Here is a 19,144-nt window from a genome sequence, read left to right as displayed (position 1 = left end):
ATTTCCGTACGATGTGCGCCGGAAATTGTTCGTCAGTGTATTGAATGGTGCTCCTGCGTACGCGATTTACGTAGACGACGAGAGAGCGTTCAGCGTGTTTACAAATTTCCGATGGATTTTCCTGTCGGTGATATATCAGCGAGAGGAGTTGCGCAACTATCCGTTAGATATGCTTGTTTCGCGTCTGTAACTCTCTTCTTTGGCGTGTTTAATGTTTTCACATGTTCTGTTTCATCAGCTACATCATTTTGTTTTGTTTAGAACTGCTGAGTTTGTTAAAGCTTTTTTTCTGCAAGGAAACAAGATCAAGATGGCAATGCATGAAGAGATGAAAGTATCGATTACTGAAGGAGGTACACTGTCAACAACAATATATTATTATTATGATTGAGGTAAACTACCTATCAAAGGATGAATGACATGTTCTCTGACCAAGTGAATGGTGATGATTGAAGTCCATTTGATGTAACATTTCTAGGAGTCCTTGAATGCATCACTACCAATATAAATTAGTAACTTCTACGTTTTTCTACATTAATTGGCAGGGCAAGTTGTAAATCACTGCTAACAAAATATGATTATTACCATTATTTCTTGACCACCGAGAGCTCAAGATGCTCGGGTTCACATGCTGATTGATCTGCCTTGATCCACCCCTAAACGGTACATGCTTTGGAGCATGTACGCCTGTTTAATAATCACACACCATCTATTCAGTTTGGAGTTTTAGCTGTCTGTGGCTATGTGAAGTGCTCCTCGTCAGCAGATGGCGGTAGTACATCCTGCTACATGTTTAAAGGTCAATGAACCCGTATGAACCCATCGAGCGTTGTGAAGCCGTGACAAAGCCACTGCTTCCCATGCTGTACCCACCTTAGCTTTAGCTAGTTGCGTCAAGCTAATGAGATGTACGTATTCCGTAACAGGATCACGGAAATATGTTATCGATCCTTCGAAATAAAGCAAAACAAATTTCACCGATTATAATAAACAAGGCAGCTCACATGTCTATAAGATGGGGAAACAGTATGGACTTTGTGAAAAGGGTTTGCCACTTATTTAAACATTATTGTAAAAGTCAAGTACAAATTTGTCGGTATTGTAGCTCTTATTTTGCAGAGCTAAGCCGGAAGTATGTTTTATCTTTGTAATGTAATTCTGGTACACTTGACACTGATGAACAGTTGGCTAACAACAATGAGGAAGGGTAGCAATGAAAACAGTGCTATCATACTTTACTGAGCTTCTACAAGGTATGGTAGCTAAATATATGCAGGTTTATAAACGACACGTCAACTCATTTTTAATAGTTGGCGTTCAGTGTGTTTGCTAGCAAAGCTAACAGTTTGAATGTGTATGTGGATCAGAGAGAGTATGGCTAAAGCTAATCAACCAGTTAGCTAGAAAAAAACTGCCTTGTTGTCACTTTCATTGAATACGAAGACTTGTTTGGTTCTTAAAACTGTCTGGCCTTCTGTTTATTTACGACTGGATTAGCAGAAATCGTTTTGTCAGTTATTACACACACCATCATCTCCTCTTTCATATTAAACTGTCTGAATGTATACCACCATCTCTGTATTCAGTTCTTTTCGTGTGACCTGTTAGCTAACGTTAGCTATTAGTATTTAGATGTGTAGCACTGTTTCTGTACTCTTTATACCGCGTTCTATTCGTATAAGTTGTTAGCTAACATTAGCTATTTTAATTTAGACGTATAAAACTATTTCTGTACTCTTTATGCTATTTAAATATAACGCGATAGCTAACGTTAGCTATTCGTGTTTAGCTGTGTAGCACTATGTCTTTAAATATATGCTATGTTTGTTTAGTGTAGCTTGTTAGCTAGCTGTTTGTGTTTAGATGTGTCCTATATGCGTGGCAGTGTCATTAAATCTAATCAAGTATATTGGATTAAAGACATGACGAGAGAAAACCTAGCACCAGTAGCTCCAGAGTCGTGATGACCTGGGACAAGAATCAGTGCATTTCTTTGGGCTCACTTTTTGGGACTTACTTTTACCTCTAATGTGTATTGGGAGGCAGCATTGCTACCGCTATACTTGTATTTTCACTGTGAGATGAATGCCGATATGAGGCACCGGTTTTGGTTAAGGTACCTTTACTCTCTCTGATAGTTCTAGTAATGTCTGATATGCCAAAACGACCCTTTTATATAGAACAAAAATGAATTATCTCTCTAACCATTATTTCCTTTTGCTTTCTTTAGGTTGTAACTTTCCCACTGTCAAAACTGGATGCAGAGACGGCTTATTTTTTTAGCTTACAAGACTCTCTGTGTAGGCCTACAACCCGTTGGAGCACCTGTCAGGTGTCAGGACCTGTGGACAGTGTGTAGAGCCTTTTCAGCTGCTCATGTGTTTAAGTTTTCCCAGCTAATCCATCATTTCTCAACTGTATCCCACAAACACAAACTCCTCCAAAACAGTCCTCCCCAGCTTTCCCTACATCAGTGTTTCTTCAGCGAGCTGGATATGGCAGAGCAGAGGTTCATCGTGGAATACGCCAAGCGAGGCACCGCAGGATGTAAGAAATGCAAGGACAAAATTCAAAAGGGCATAGTGCGCATAGGGAAGATTGTGCCAAACCCTTTCAGCGAGTCTGCTGGAGAAATGAAGGAATGGTACCATGTGAAGTGCATTTTTGAGAAGCTGGAAAGGGCAAGAGCCACCACCAAGAAGATTGAGGACATCACAGATCTGGAGGGCTGGGAGGAGCTGCAGGATGAAGACAAGGAGCTCATTAATAAACATGTTTCAGGTACGGCGGGCACACACTCAAAAAGACATTTTTATGCTGTTTAAAAGCCATATTTTTCAGTAATGTTCAGCACTTAACAGCTAATAAAACTGTTTATGTGTCCTCTTATACACGCATAACCTTTTATTGTGGATTCTAGTGAGTTCACTGGGGCACTGACCTTTGACCTTTCTAGGGAGCACATAAAAAGGAAGATTTTTCTCATTAACGTGATCACACATAACTCACATTTTTGGAAAATCGTAAGTAAGAAAGGCTGTAGTGCAGTGTTGATACTGAGAGAACCTCGACCTTCAATATTGTACAACCTGTTAAAGAGCATCAGTCGATTCATTCCCTCCTCCAAAGGGATAATAATATAACAATGATAATAGAGATGAGGATTAAACATAATCCAGAGGTTTCACTTCAGATATCTCTGAAAAAAGTGTTCCTGCTGTTACTTTTGTGCCTTTAACATCCAGTGATGACAATGAATGAATTGTATTCAACACCATGTAAGGTGTGTCTCACACCATCGCTCATAATGTCAACTGACCTGTTCAACCAGAACATCTATAACCCCAATTATTAAAAAGCTGTGGTGTTATATAAGACATAAATGAAACAAAATGTGATCACTTGCTAATCCTTCTTCACATACACTCAACTGAAAACAGCACAAAGACAATATATATTTACTGTTTGAGCTCATCAGCTTCATTGATTTTTGTAAATATCTGCTCATTCTGATGCAGCAACTTGTTTCAAACAAGTTGGGACGGGAGCAACAAAAGACTTAAAACAACAGAACACATATAAAGACTGTGTGTGTGTGTGTGTGTGTGTGTGTGTGTTGTACATGATTGTGTATGCACTGACATACAGGTGTGATAGTGTATATGAAGGCAGACATGACACAGGTGGATCCTTTCAAAGCTCATTCACTGCTGACGTCTTTGTTCTTGTTTAAATTGATAAAGTTTGGTCTCTCATGTCAAACAGTTCATTGTTTGTGCTCAAATTGTTCGTCTTGTCTTGTAGACCTGATGGCCAAAGTCAACGCAAGTCCAAAGAAGAAGGTGCAGGCCAAGATGAACGCCGCCGGGCAGCTAATGGCGCCACCTGCAGACCCATCTGTCAACGCTCCACGCAAGTTCTCCGGCTTCACTGGTAAAATACAAAAAAATTAACTGAAGCATTGAACATAATGTACTGTGAGAGTGGAGGATTATTTTTAGAAAGCTGTATATATATATATATTCAGAGGATGGTTCAGATTTGCTTCAGTGGTTTTAGTTCTCTAAAAATCTCCCTACTTTGACAGTTTTGTCTGCTAGATTTCTGTTTTGCACATTCAAAGTGAACATTAATAACAAACAGCAGAGAGCAGCAGTACACCGTCTACTGTCTAGTCTGCCCAGTCCATTGTGGTGTTTGTGGTGCTGGGAAATAGTGGCAGAGTGAGACCTCTCTCCACCTCGGCGGCAGGTCATCCGTCCCCGCGGTGGCCGATGTGGTGAAGGGACTCACTGATGAGCAGATGTTTCTATGAGTTCACTAACCAATCAATCATCACATTGTTAAATCTGGGTGCAAGCATGCTGCGTATTGGCTCACTGACGATGATGAGGTTTACTCCTTAGACATCAAATGTGGTGCTGAATGACGAGACATTTTTTGATGCTCGATAGTTTTAATGCTTGTATTTTGGAAACAGCAGCTCAAAACTGTAATTTAACTTGAAAATATTTCAGAGTAATTGTTAGCATTAAGCTAAAGTATAAAGACTAAAAAAAAAATCTCCAAAACCGAATTATCGCCTTAAAAGTGGTCAATAAATTCTGAAAGTAACAGCTAGTCATTGAAACCGTTCAGATCAGGATAAAATGAACTTGACACTGTGGGTCCAAGCAGAATAAATGCGCTTTGTGAAATCGTCTCATCACTTGTACTTCTACCCTTCACCGTCAGCTGCGAAGGCCAGCGGCTCCGGCTCCACCTCCAGCCCGGGACCCTCCACCTCCTCCCCTGCCAAAGTCAGCCAAGGCAGCACCCTCTCCGCTCAGCTTTGTGACCCCCAGCACAAGGACTGCCTCCTGCGAGAGTTTCGCAAGCTCTGCGCCATGGTGGCCGAAAACAACAGCTACAACACCAAGACGCAGATCATTGAAAAGTTCCTGAAGAAGGGCTCAGGTGGAGGTCGGTGTCTTCATCGGTTTTTGTTCAGATTTCAGCGTGTGACAGAATCGGAGGCCTTTTACCTGAAATCTGCTTTTCTTCCCGGTTAGATAAGTTCCATGGGGACCTTTACCTGACGGTGAAGCTGCTCCTGCCGGGCGTCGTGAAAAGCGTCTACAACCTGAACGACAAGCAGATCGTGAAGCTCTTCAGCCGCATATTTAGATGCAACCAGGACGATATGGTGCGCGATCTGGAGCAGGTCTGTGATCCACAGGAGCTCTGATCATCTGTGAATGTTCACCACATGTGCTGAGTGTTTGATTTTACAACTAAAATTCTTCAGTTTGATTCATATTCTTCGATTGGAAAGACGTTTTTTAAGGGATTTTTTTGTTTTCAGGGCGATGTGTCGGAGACGGTGAGGATGTTCTTCGAGGAGAGTAAATCATTTCCCGCGGCCGCCAAGAGCCTCCTGACCATCCAGGAAGTGGACGCCTGCCTGACCCGCCTCGCCCAGCTGACCAAGGAGGACGAGCAGCAGACCGAGCTGGAGGACATTGCCAAAAAGTGAGACGTCATCGTAATGACTGGGTAGTAAAAGAGCAGAGATGAGGTGATTCAGGAACATGATGAAGCTCTGCAGACCTGCTCATCTTCAGCCTTTTTGTTTCATTCAGCCGCTCCTCTCCTCGTCATGTTTTTATGGTGGTTGCAGGTCTGTCGGTGAGCGTTCATATAGGTTTTTAAACAGCAGACATATTACTCCGACAAACGCGTAAACGGCAGGAGGACGGATTTTGTGATTTCTTCTCATCGTGTTTGTAAATGCTGCCATCGTTTGCTCCCACTTGTTTTGCTTGCACTGCTTTTTTATTGTTGGTATTTGTTGTCTTTTGCAATTTTCCCTTCATTTTCGATTGTCTGCCTCGGGCATGTCAAACACACGCACGCAGACACGCACGCACGCACGCACACACACACGCGCACACACACACACACACACACACACACACAGACAGACAGACTCTTCGTTTGACATTGTGCCCTCCACAGCAGCCGATGCCAGAGCGGGACTCTGTTTATTTGTCAGAAATTGCAGCTTGCTGCCTGCAAACAGACTGAAGGATTATTTTGTGCTGTACTGAATTGAAGGTCTGCGAGTGTCGTGACACGGCAGGACAAAGCAAAGCCTCGCCAGCTGAAACTGCCTTCCTGTCTGTCTGACACTTTGTCTTTTTCTGAATTGTTGACTGTTTCTGTGAGTTCTTTTATATTCACTGCTCGTGTCGTGGCGTCATAACATCCTGTGATGCTCCTTCAGTTTTACCCTAATGAAATAATCTGCATTCTTTTTCATCACAGATGCACTGGAAACGACTTGAAATGCATCATTCGACTCATTAAACACGACCTGAAGATGAACGCTGGAGCGAAACACGTGTAAGTGTCTTCACTCTGTTCTTTCAGCACTTTGAAGGTTATTTTTTCACACCAAGCTCAAACTCCTCTCTCTTCATTGCCTGTTGTGCAGTTTGGATGCTGTGGATCCAAATGCTTACGATGCCTTCAAGGCCTCGCGTAATCTGGGCGACGTGATTTATCGGGTGTTGAGGAATCAAGAGGAGGCGTCTAATGGTTCAGGACCCAGGAAGCTCCTCACTGTGGAGGCCTCACTCATGACCCCTGTTCAGCCCATGCTGGTGAGTACCACAGCTAAAATGGGAAGAATGTGCACATGCGCGCGCACACACACACACACACACACACACACACACACACACACACACACACAGAGTTTCTAACAGCTCTTCCTATTTTACACATTTAGTCTTTATGTGATTCAGTACAAAGCAGGTGAAGTCACTGCCGTCCAAACAGAGTCTGGATTCTGTTTGAACAGGAAGGTTTTTTTAATGCAAATTCAGAAACTTGCCCCGAGCCTGAATCATCATTTAACTCAACAATAATGATATTTATTTATTCATGTGCCATCTTTCATACAAGGAAAGCAGCTCAAAGACATCACATGTATGAATGAGCATAAAAACAGATGGAGGATTTGTGGTAAAACAGCTCTGGAAAAAGGCCACAGAAGGCTGAAAACAGCAGGTGAAAAATAGTGAGAAAGTTAACGGGATTGGCTCCTGAGGTGTGTGATGTACTAAACTCCATGTCATTGGTCCACTGCTGTTCCAAGGTGGAGGCTCAGGGATGATGCTGACTGTTGATTTCACTCATGATATGTCTTACCGTATATAAAAAACACATTACAGGCATGTTAACAAAGGGATCTTTAGACATTTCCCATCCTGATGTGATGCCGTCTGACCTCTGACCTCATGAACGAGTCAAACGAACATTGTGTCCTCCAATTAACGGCCTCATTTAAGTCGTTATGCATTATGCATCCAGCAGTAATAATCAATTCTGACTTCCAGGCAAGGTGTGTAGGTTATCTGTGGACTAAATTAGAAATAGATTTTCAATAAAAGACAGTAATTGTTGCTTTAATAACTTTGGGTTTCAAAGGAAATAAGATTCGACCTCCAGGATTGTTGAAGTAATTTAATTGGATGTCTTTGTCCTGAACCGAAGGCTCCGTTTGACCCCTTTACAAACGTTAGCTTAAAGGCTTCGAGGAGACTTTTACTCTGACTGTATGCATGAAAAAAGAAGTGATAAAACAGATTTCTGTCCCTCAGTTCAGGATGTCAGCTGCTTTTTTTAGCAGATGAAGATGGCCGCGCATGTGGTGTAAACAGACTGAATGAGACCTGTGGGGGGTCTCACATCTCCCAAACACGGACAGTGTGACGTTCAGACTGTCTCCTGCTGACGTCTGACAGGCAGCAGCTGGACCTCACAGATAACTCCGCTGCTAACGCACGACTATCCCGAGTCCCCGTCTATGAATGCAGTGCCATTCAAAATGTGTTTTCCAAAGGAGCCGTGGAGCGTTAAATTGCACATTACACAGCAGAATTTTAATTGGACAGTATACAAGTAGATTGAAATTAACTGCAGCTATATCACATTTCAGTTTACAAATGAAAGCACGGTCCAGCTCCCGGCGTCCCGCAGGCTCGCCGCCTCAGTACTTCAGCTTTAACTTCTCCTCTTTTAACTGCAGTTGGCAGAAGATGAACTCCTGCAGCAGACGCATTAGGGAGAAACATGGACGAGTCCAGAAGAGTTTGGACTTTTCACAGAAACCAAGTGTAATTTGTGATGGTGAGCTTTGAAATATGGTTTGTGCAGTCAGCAGCAGTCACACTGCCAGTGCGCTCACATCGATTAGTGTAATGGTGCAGTATTATCAGAGAACACTGCTGCAGTGTGGAGAAGGATTTAGGTGAACGTGGACACAAAGACAAGGCCACCAGAGTTAATCATTGGCTTTGTCTCTACAGGAAGCAGCTTCTGTCTTGCTGTCAGGATCATCATTGCTCTCTCCTCTTATGTTAAACCATCTATTCTCTGGTGATGATAATACTGAGAGTATCTGCTTGGATCTGGAAACGCGGCAACAAAGCCACGAAACCCGAGCAGTCAGACGCGCAGACGGGTTGTCATCAAGTCAGTGGTTAAGTCAGAGTAAACTGGAACTGGTCCTCGAGTCCCATCCCTGTTCGTCTGCTGGGTTCAAAGCTCTCACTGTAAATTGTGTGACTTCGCAGTGACGCTCGTTTTCCTCCCCGTGCAGGGAGCTGAGCTGGCTGCAGCCTGTCTGCTAGCTGTAGCATCAGCCCGTCTGTCTCCGTCTGAAATCGGTGAAATGAGAGAATATTTGTCTTCTTAGTCAAAGAGAACGATCTGCTCTTCCTGCCTGCGTGTTTCTAATATTAGAACAGGATGTGAACCCTCGTTAACAGGCGTGCTGATCGGCTGTGGAGGCACATTGAAGCACACGTTGCACAGAAGATGTTTCTGCATCTTTCTTTATTTGAGCTCATCATTTTACAGACGTTACAGCTCACACTGTCGGCCTCTTTCTTCACGAGCCCACTCTTTGGACTGTTCCTCCCTCTCCCCATGTTTCCAGCAGCATGACTGGAACTGGGTCTCCATTCCCGTCCCTGGTCTGACTGCAGGTCTCCTGACCGTTGGACTTGTTTTCAGTTCTATAACAGTTATGATTGCATATAGCTCGGTGCATTATGGTTGTTTTCCTTTGTGATTTCAGGCAGAAGCGTGTAAATCCATCGAGTACGCCATGAAGAAGTGCCCCAACGGGATGTACTCCGAGATCAAGTATGACGGAGAACGCGTGCAGGTCCACAAGAGCGGAGACACCTTCAGCTACTTCAGCCGCAGCCTGAAGCCAGTGCTGCCACACAAAGTCAGTCCTCTCACGCACACACACACACACACACACACACACACACACACACGCACACACAGCAGGTGAAGCTGGTGTGACAGAGCATGTCAGGATAGAATCTGCTCAGGTTTCCCCGTCAGGATTAGGAACTGAGGGTGTTCTCCAGGTCTGAAATTCAGACATTTCCCACAGTGATTTTCCAGCCTTTGTTTGCTCGGCAGGAGGCCGCGAGCCTGAAACAGGCAGGGATAAACATCTCCACAGCTTCATTAGCCCTTTAAACCACCAGAGGCTGCTGCTGTGCACAAAATACACAACACAGGCGCTCAGACGCAAGGTGAAAAGCCTCCTCTGACTTTTCTCACTGTTCTGCAGGTTTGTCAGTGATAAGTCACGATGCCTTTAAGAACACCCTGTAGATTTCAGCCCTGAGCAGCCATATAAGAAGCACCAGTTCGAGCCGTCTCTGCTGGGACTTATCTGGAGCTGGTGTGTGTTACAGTGTGGCCTCCTCTCCTCCGGCTGGCTGTAGACATGTTGCCCTGGCCGTGCTACCCATCAGCCTAATGGCTGGTAATGGACCCCTGATCACTGTAATTACCAATTTATGTTAATGTTAGGTTATCACTCTGCGGGGGTGGGAGTGGAGTCTAATTACAATAGTCCACGTTTCCTAATGTTTTTTGTTCTGATGAATGACAGCAGCGCAGAGCTGAGATCATCCAGCGCAGTGTGATGGAGGTGACGTGGGTGGAGACGTGTTGTAGCATGCATAAAACATGTTTTAATCTACATCAGGTTGACAGCGATGCTCTTTATCATTGAATTGTTTTTACAGTGTCCGGATCGTTAGAAACTCTGCCTCTTTGCTCTTGCTGTAATGGTTGTTTTAGATGTTTCTTCTGTCTCCTTGAGCTCCGTGTGTCCGTGTTTCAGGTGGCTCATTTTAAGGAGTTCATCCCTCAGGCTTTTCCCGGAGGCCACAGTATGATACTGGATGCTGAAGTCCTCCTAATTGACACAAAGACCAGTAAACCGCTGCCCTTTGGGACTCTGGGTGTCCACAAGGTGAGAGCAGCGCAGCCAGTTTGACATGTGTTGGACATGAAAGTGCGTCCTGTCTCACGCTCTCCTGTCCCTGCAGAAAGCCGCCTTTCAAGACGCCAAAGTGTGCCTTTTTGTTTTCGACTGCATCTACTTCAACGGCGTGAGCCTCATGGAGAGGTAACGTGTTTTCATTCTTCGTCCTGAAAACATCTTTGCAGAGAATAACGTTGCTGAAGCACTTCTTCTGTCTCTGTTCGTCCCTCCGTTTGTTTCAGACTCAGTGTTACTGTGTCTTTTTCATGGTTTTACTTCACATTTTCTTTCCTCTCTGAACTCGTTTCAGTGTGTCTAACAGCATTTTTCAAGGATTAAAGAAAGTCTTTAGTATATTTGTGTAAAAAAAATCTACTGAAGTGTTAAAATTAAGATTGAATGAAGCCGCAGCAGTAATTTCCCAGTGTTAGAACATTTTATCATCTTGCAGATAAACACAGAAATTAAGTCGCTTTAATGCAGTTTATCATCTTATGACTAAATATAATAATATATATAATATGGTACATTTTATGCATCTAGATGAGACATTAGAAAGAAGCCGTCTGACATTTTTCCTCCGCCGTCATGTCCTCCAGGCCGCTGTGTGAACGCAGGAAGTTCCTGCATGACAACATGGTCGAAGTCCCCAACAGGATCCTGTTCTCAGAGATGAAGCACGTCACTGTAAGTGAAACCCTCAATCTGCAGCTATGTGTGCACATCTGTAACAGCTGGTGATATCGTGTGTGTGCGTGTGCGTGTGTGTGTGTGTCAGAGGGCAGGAGATCTGGCTGACATGATAACCCGTGTGATCAGAGAGGGACTTGAAGGCCTGGTGCTGAAGGACATAAAGGTGAGTCTCTTTGTATCTCCTGAAGGAAACACGCTGATGGAACATGTGTGTGTGTTTAACATGTTCAAACTCTGCACGTCTGCTTGTCTCAGGGCAGCTACGAACCCGGAAAGCGCCACTGGCTGAAGGTGAAGAAGGACTATTTGAACGAGGGAGCGATGGCCGACACGGCTGACCTGGTGGTCCTGGGGGCCTTCTATGGAAAAGGCTCAAACGGTCTGTACCCTCCAGCACGTTCACTCCTTCATGCACTGGATTTGTATCTCATCTCCTGGTGCTCTCAGTTTAGCCACTTCCTTCCTACTATATTAAACAATATAATAGGATTTGGCCTAAAATGTAAAGATTCTGTATGTTCACACTGACTGGATGGAGGAATTCACTTAAATATAACCCTCTGACAGTATGAAGACAGTCCAGCATAGCAGCATTTTCTCTAAAAATGTGTGTATATAACATGAAGCATAAGGAGAGGATGTCATTCAGTAAAGCACACAAGCAGACAAGATATGGGAGCCACTGAGGAGGCTGGGTAATGAGCATGTAACACAATGGAGGCATAGCAAATGCAAAACAAAGGTACACATTTAAAAAGCATGGCTAATGAAGACAGCTCATGCCGTGTGAAGACAGCTAATAGACACCAAACAACACGCCAGATGAAACACTTGTCATAACACGCTGTTGGACAAAAGTGGGAAGTAGAAAACTGTTTGAAAAGGCCTTAACAAGCCGACTGAAGAGGCTAGTTTTAGTTAAGTGAGATGATGCAGTGTGGGCGTGGATATTCAAAGCCTGCGCACAGATTTCTCTGTGGGTCTGCAGAGTCTCCACAGGCAGCACTTCTCCTGAAGCCGAGTGTGTTCTGTCCACCAGGGGGCATCATGTCCAGTTTCCTGATGGGCTGCTACGACCCGCACTCCAAGAAATGGTGCACAGTCACCAAGTGCTCCGGAGGCTACGACGACGCCATGCTGGCCAGGCTCCAGAAGGAGCTGGATGTGATCAAAATCAGCAAGGTCAGAGAGGATCCACCCAGAGGCCGACCTGGAGTATCGAGCCGGCATCAGAGAATCAGATATTAACCTTGTGTGTGTGTGTGTTTCTGTGCAGGATCCGAGCAAAATCCCAGGCTGGCTGAAAATCATCAAGAACTATTATCCAGATTTCATTATTCGCAACCCTGAGGTGAGATTTCACTGTGATCCAGCACGTTTGTGTTTCCCTCAGGGCCCGTTCGTCCACCAGAACTTTAAAGGAAACAATGAATTTCATAGAACTTTGGCAAATAAATGACTCACACGTGTTGCAGAGCTGGGAGGTGATTTCGACCTGCAGATTTACTGAAAACAATCTGGAAATAGAGCGAAAACATTTGATAAAATAGAACTTAATGAAATCCACAGAACACACGTTCACGCGGCTTTCCGTGTGTTCGCCTTGTCACACGTTTCCTCTGCAGGAAGCGCCCGTCTGGGAGATCACAGGCGCAGAGTTCTCCAAATCAGAAATGCACACAGCTGACGGCATCTCGATCCGCTTTCCCCGCATGACGCGCATCCGCGATGACAAGGACTGGAAGAGCGCCACCAACCTGCAGCAGCTCAAAGTAAGACATCAGCAGTTTGACGCACGCTCACCTGCTTCAGCGCGACACTGCACAGGTGTTACACGGGTCTTCAGTCTCTCGTGAGACAGAACTTTGCATCTCTTGGCTGAAGCCCATTCTGTCCTTTAGGAGCTGTACCGCATATCAAAGGAGAACTGCGACTTTAAGGTGACGGCTGGACCTTCGACATCCAGCGACGACAAGGGCTCGTCGGGGGGAGACAGCGGAGGAAACTCCCCGTCATCCTCGTCCCACGGAGGCGCCGCACCCAAGAAGAGCAGTAAGGCCAAAACATTTAAAGCTACAGCTTGTCTGTAATAAGGACGGTTTACTGTTGGTGTGTTCAAACTGAGATTATTTTATTATCAGATTATCTGCCATAGTTTTACCTGCAGTGTCAGAACAGGAAGGACTGTCCCATCGTCAAAGATGACGTTTTCTAATAGTTTGATTTGTTTAAAACTCAAAGATTTTCACTTCATTATGACAAAGAAAAGCAGAAAATGCTGACTTTTAAAAGGCTAGAAGTAGTCATTTCACCAATTTATCAAAATTGTTGACAAACTTTTTGTACATGGATTAATTGACTGATGTTTTAGGCACATCTTTGACGGCCGGAGTGTTTCTGTGGTCCAGGTTTAGTTAGCAGTGTGCTGTATATTCATCAAGTCTTGGCAAAATTTCCACAGTTTAAACGTCATTTTAAAATCAGGTTTCAGTGGGACAGGGTCACAGAAATGTGAGGAGTTTATTCACAGTGGGATACAGAAACTTTAACCTGCCTCTCTTCACAGACAACAGAAGCACACCCAAAGCGAAGGCGGTGAAGTCAGAGCCTCGCACGCCCAGCTCAGAAGCACCCAGCGCCAAGAAGGTAACGTCTTCACCGCACACGACATGCTCACATGACAGACGCCGCTGCGGTCATCCTGAGACGTGACCGCTCTGTTTCCCTCCAGGTGAAGAAGAGCGAGAGCGTTCACAGCAACGGACAAACAGCAGCGAAGGCGACCTCTCAGCTGCTGGAGCCAAGAAATGACAAGGTTGGTCAACAAGAGGTTTGTCTTTGTTTGGGTGGGAGCGCCCAAACTGAACTGAGTCGGCTCAGAGTCCAGTTTAACGACCACGACTGTTAGAGTGATGACTCCTCTGAACGCTGCAGCGTGTTAGTGTTTTTTAGCCACAGCCAAAACAAAGCTCTGACCATCACTTCTGCTGGATTTGATCGGTTTTGGTCGGTAATTGCTGAGATTGTGTGAAATGTGGCATCATGGGTAATAACAGGCGATCAAATCCAGCAGAACTGATGGTCAGAGCTTTGTTTGGCTGTGGCTAAAAAACACTAAAACAGTGTTCAAATCAGCCTTTTTCAACACGGTGGGTTCTGCTAACATCAGACGAGGATTTTCAATCAAAATGTCAAATCAGTTCACAGAATTCGTTTCAGTCTTTTAAAGTCGTGTCCTGTATTTAATCATTTCTCATCATGTCGCAGTGCCTGCAGACGCACTCAGCTGAGCTCCTCTTGCAGCAGCTTGAACAGTCCTTGCATTGTGTGTCCTCTGCTGACTGCTGGTCCTCTTCCTGCAGACGCTGCTGGACATCTTCAGCGGGGTCAAGCTGTTCCTGCCGGTCTCCGTGCAGGACTTCGACAAGCTGCGGCGGTACTTCGTGGCGTACGACGGAGACCTCGTGGCCGACTACGACACCGCCTCGGCCACACACACGCTGGCTGAACCCGAGGGGGGCAGCCAGGCCCAGAGAGTCTCACCCAGCTGGATCTGGGAATGTATCCGCAAGAGGCGTGTGGTACCCCCCTGTTAGCAATAAAAAGAAAACACACACACACACACACACAGCGTTACTCTGTCCTTTAACTGCTGCACACAGAGGAATTTAACTCTAAATCCATGTTAAACAATATGAACGAGGTCGATCTTTGAGGTGTGGGGAGATGATGGTCTCTGGGTTCAACTACTCACAGAATGTTTATTTATTCTTTTCAAGTCCTGTTTGTTTCACACCAACCAGCAGAGGACACACACACGCTACGGTTAGTTTGAGGTTTTAGTTTGGGCCAATTTCAGGTGACTGATTGTGAATTCTCGGGTTTGATGTTGTCAATTCACTGATGAAACGAGGTCTGTTAGCTGTTAGTTTTTGTAAGGAAAGTCTTTAAAGCAGCAACACGAGGACTGTAAATTCAGAAATGCATTTTTTACAAAGAGATCATGTAACATAAATCACAGCGCAAATGAACAAAGAGGTTTCATCAGCGTCATGAATTATTTTTACTGGAAACTTTCTGCAAGAATTCAACTCAGCAACCAAATTTTTCTGCCATCAGGGATCAACAAACTGCTGATAAAGATAATAAAAATGTCTCCATCACGTCACTCTGATGCTCTTTATTCTCTACAAACTGTGCTCGGAGTCACTCACAGAGCAGAACTTCTGCCACGCTCTTCAGAATTCACCCGGATGGTGAGCAGAGTTAGTGGTTTTAGGAGGGTTTTCCGCCGTCTCAGCTAAAGACTTTCCACTTCAGCCCTGAATCATGAGACTCTCCGTGCAATCCGACGAGATGCTGAAAGGCTTTTACTGCAGCCTCCTGCGTCTGAATGGCTTTCCAGGATAATTCAGATTTGCCTTTTTATCCCGGGGATACTTTAAGCTGTGAGGTGGTTTAATTAAATGTTTGAATGTATTGAAGCTCTGAGAGGGCGAACTCCACACTGTGCTTCCCCTCAAACACTCAAACCAGGCTGGAATTCTTCTAAACAGGTAAAAACAAGTGAACTGTCCAGAGTCAAGCTGTCTGTCAGCCACGCAGGGACATGCTGATGCCGCCGTCGTGGTCTAAACGGGTCAGTTTGAAGCTCTTCTTCTGGTGTTTGGTCCAGAAACGTTGGCGTACCTCTGCTCAGACGTGCAGGATCACGGTTGGCCCTCATCAGGAATCAGTCTGATCCAGTTTTCTCTTTCCTGAGGACCCTCCTTCAGAGCGACTCCACCACCGCAAGTCGAACTCCTCTTTGATGTGACAAGGCTAAAAAGTGGAGCAGATGACAGCGTTGATTTACTCGATTAGAAAAAAAATCTCAGCTGCAGCATGAAACATTCATTCTGAGTGTGCTTTGTCAAAGTGCTTCTTCGTTTCATGTGAAGGGCCTCGTTTACATTTCCAAAACAGAACATGTATAATTAATGCCTTTGGACAGTTTTTTTTTTTTTTTTTATGAGGAGGAAACCGTAACAGACTGTCGAACAGTCATTTCGTCCTGTTGCCATTAACGCCCACTAAAAGTCCACTAATGCGTTTGTTCCATGCTGAAGCGTCTGCTGTCTGTTCTGCTGCAGCTGCTCGTTTCCCTTCACAAATCGCACACTCATTATTTTCTGAAAACACTCAAATAAGAGACGTTCAAGTGACACGACGGCAATGTTTTCAGACTGCAGTTGTGTAAACAGAAGTTATGTTTTACAAGCGACGTTTAAAGAAATGATTGGCTGAGGGTGAAATTATAACGGTCCACGAATCACTTAAATGAGCTTTAGAGCGACAAGAGTGAAGAGGAAAATATTTGTCCTTCAGTCGAGGCAACAGATGTGTGTTGGGAACTTTTAGCTCCTTCATAATAAACCACACAGACTTTACATTTGTGGCTCTCAAACGTTGGTCTTTCCCACAGGTCCAGACGTCCACTGGCTTCCTTTCACTTCTGTCCATCACTTTGATCATTAAGTGAGCATCAAGTTCTATGCAGGAAAACAGCAAATCTGCCCTGCATGCCTCAAAACACTGACAGAAAATACTGCAGGTCTGATGTTCACTGTGATGGATTGCACAACAGGTTTGAGGATTTAAAGTGAATGGAAACCAACGGCTGAAAAACAGGACAGTCATTGAAATGTTTAAAACAGCTGTGATGTAAAGTATGTGAGGTTTGTAGTAGAACTGCTTAAAGTAGAAAAGCTTTAAAGTCAACTGCACAAGAAAAAAAAGGAACTCGTCAGTGGAGACCAGCATGAGCGTCACCAACAGGAGACCCTACCGAGGGATTCAAAGCGGTCGAGTCAAACTCGAGTGCTCACGCATGGTTTCGCATTTCCACCAGTGTCCTGGATCAAACTCAGCAGAATGAGACGGCTGTCTGTCACAGTCTGTCTCAATCTGGGAGATTTTCATTTAAGTGAATGTTAAGTTACTGACACACTGATGAAAGCACTGCAGTATTTATACATCTGCAGTATGAAGAGCTGGAAGTCTGTGGAAAAACAGTTAATTCACTGATACTGCAAACTTTTCCTTCTGCTGCAGCTTCACATTAAAAGCACACGTTGACTTTTTTTGCTCATTAAAAGGTCAGTTTTAGCGTATTTTGGCAGTGAACACATGGCGTGTAGCATAAAATCACATCACAGCTGCCCACAGAATGATGAAGGCTTCTTATTGCCTGACCTCTTTATTAAAAGTGTGTTTTGCAGCCCCCAGAATTCTGCGATCCTGAACGTTAAACTGCATTTGCTGTTTTCAGCAGTGACTGCAGGTGTCGCCAAATCTACCAGGACTGAAATCTTCCAAACTGCCGCTTTAAGTGGAAATAAAGAGCTTCTTCATCAAACCGGAGCTACAAAAAGAGCAAACGCAACTTCAACGTCTCCATTTTAACGAGACGTTTTGACATTTGCCTCTGACGGAGCCTCTGACAGAATCAATACTGAGCTGGATGAGGTGGACGTACCTGTCTGGAGGACTTGATCAGCGTTGCACAGCGCAGACCGGAGCCGCCGACGCCCGCGACCTTCTCGACTCGCTCCAGCAGGATCCTGGTTCTGGGGACGTGACTCCACGACACGCCGAGGCCCGGCTGCACCTCCCCGCTGTCGCTCCTCGTGACGTGGTTTGTGACCTGCGGGCCGGGACGCCGTCATGGTTAGGCTGCCGTTTCTGCACCGTGTGGTTTAGCATAGCTCAGAGATGGTGAACGCTTTACAGGAGGGAACAATAAGTGGGACAGCCAGATTGTTCTAATCTAATCAAATGGAGCCATCAAACAGCCAATCAAATTATCTTCAACTCACTTCAAATAACTGGAAGTGAAGTGAGGTGAGAGCTGATTATCTTCGGCGATGCTTTTTAATGTGATTAGTCATATTCTACATAATTATAACCCAACTGACAAATGGATTTTTGGTTTTAATCGTCAGAGATGAAAAATCTTTTTGTTTTTATCTTCGTTTTCTTTCCAAATGAAGGTGGAAACAAAAAGTTTTCCTTTCAGGTCTCAAAGCCGTAACAAGAGGAAGACGTGTGAGAGGGTTAGCGGAGAGTTCAGCCCGACGCTGGAAACACTTCTTGCATTTAGAGCAGCACTCGTCAAGGACTGTGTCATCCTTACCAAAGCGGCCACATTGAAGTCCTTTGCCATCGTCTTAAGAACTCCTGCCACTTGTATCATCAAGGACATGCCTGGAGGCACAGGAAGTTGTCGAGAGGTTTGTCCGTGCACAGAATACTCCCAGTGTCTTTCAACTCAGGCTGCAGACATCACTGCTGCGAGCAGGGCTGAGCAGAGTGCAGCACTTGTTGTAGTTACTATACAAGGCAAGCAACACATTCACCACTTTATGCTAACAGGAAATGATGCAACATGTGAACTGTTCAAAGGTAAGCTAACAGTAGAGTTATATACAACACCTCTGTGAGTGAAGCTTAACAAACACACAGCAAAAAGCTTTTCAGTTAAGAGTTATTTTGTGTTTTCTGAAGTGTTTCTGGAGCTTTTCGTGCTGCCAGCAGCTCCTTCATCTCCTTTATTTGCTGCATTGTGGGAGACGAGTTTGCATCATCACTCAAAACTCAAAGGTTTTTACTGTGCATGCGACTGTTTTGAGTTAATTACGCCACTTCTTCATAGTGAGCACTTCACACTCAATCCCTGCTCTGAACAGCGTGCAGTCTGGGTTTGGTACACAGCTGTAGCCTTGTTAGCATGCTCAGTAGCTAGCCCCATCTGTAACCTCAGCATGATTCGGCCACACGGTGTTCTGACTCAAGCTGCATCTTCAAGGTATGTTTGTGATCCCAGATGTCCACTGTCTGCTCGGAAAGATAAAATGTTTGCTCGGGCTGGAACCAACATTTACATCCACTGTTTCCACAGAGCGTGCCGGCCGGGCGCTGCCCCAGCCCGCCGTCACGACTGCTGCGGCGCAGTATGTTGGCTTCACCCCCGGGTAAATATTTTACCACTCAGGGCAGAAAGCAAACATCTGTGAGATCACAAAAGTTATCTGAGAAGATGAACTCGCTGGTGGAGAACACGAGCTC

The 19,144-nt window shown here is 44.8% G+C and overlaps 2 protein-coding genes across 3 annotated transcripts in view; one reads left to right on the top strand and one right to left on the bottom strand.

Annotated features, from left to right (window-relative positions):
* Window positions 1-131: 131 nt before the first annotated feature.
* On the top strand, window positions 132-15,206 carry lig3 (ligase III, DNA, ATP-dependent). 2 transcript variants are annotated; one of them, XM_076749989.1, is made up of 21 exons: window positions 132-353; window positions 2,231-2,781; window positions 3,805-3,933; window positions 4,735-4,962; window positions 5,052-5,203; window positions 5,345-5,511; window positions 6,307-6,384; window positions 6,476-6,644; window positions 9,128-9,283; window positions 10,202-10,333; window positions 10,410-10,489; window positions 10,945-11,032; window positions 11,124-11,201; window positions 11,294-11,417; window positions 12,078-12,220; window positions 12,315-12,389; window positions 12,664-12,810; window positions 12,940-13,090; window positions 13,605-13,684; window positions 13,770-13,853; window positions 14,401-15,206. In XM_076749989.1, exons 2-21 carry the CDS (start codon window positions 2,259-2,261, stop codon window positions 14,632-14,634), a joined length of 3,018 nt encoding a protein of 1,005 aa, XP_076606104.1. In that variant the 5' UTR covers window positions 132-353; window positions 2,231-2,258; the 3' UTR covers window positions 14,635-15,206. The 2 variants fall into 2 exon arrangements, with proteins under 2 accessions (XP_076606104.1, XP_076606103.1); XM_076749988.1 differs by lacking the exon at window positions 132-353 and adding an exon at window positions 1,155-1,253.
* The window catches only part of rad51d (RAD51 paralog D), an 18,862-nt gene continuing 14,210 nt past the window's right edge, over window positions 14,493-19,144 (bottom strand). Inside the window, exons 8-11 of the mRNA XM_076749993.1 lie at window positions 18,213-18,283; window positions 17,556-17,723; window positions 15,728-15,859; window positions 14,493-14,627 (exon numbers count right to left, since the gene is read on the bottom strand). Coding sequence (XP_076606108.1) covers window positions 15,764-15,859; window positions 17,556-17,723; window positions 18,213-18,283 — 335 coding nt within the window. The 3' untranslated portion in view covers window positions 14,493-14,627; window positions 15,728-15,763. The remainder of the gene's footprint in view (window positions 14,628-15,727; window positions 15,860-17,555; window positions 17,724-18,212; window positions 18,284-19,144) is intronic.

Source organism: Chaetodon auriga, chromosome 15, assembly GCF_051107435.1.
Source record: "Chaetodon auriga isolate fChaAug3 chromosome 15, fChaAug3.hap1, whole genome shotgun sequence".
NCBI classification, from domain to species: Eukaryota; Metazoa; Chordata; class Actinopteri; order Chaetodontiformes; family Chaetodontidae; genus Chaetodon; species Chaetodon auriga.
The sequence above is the reverse complement of the archived record's forward strand: the minus strand, read 5'-3'. Positions and strand labels throughout refer to the sequence as shown.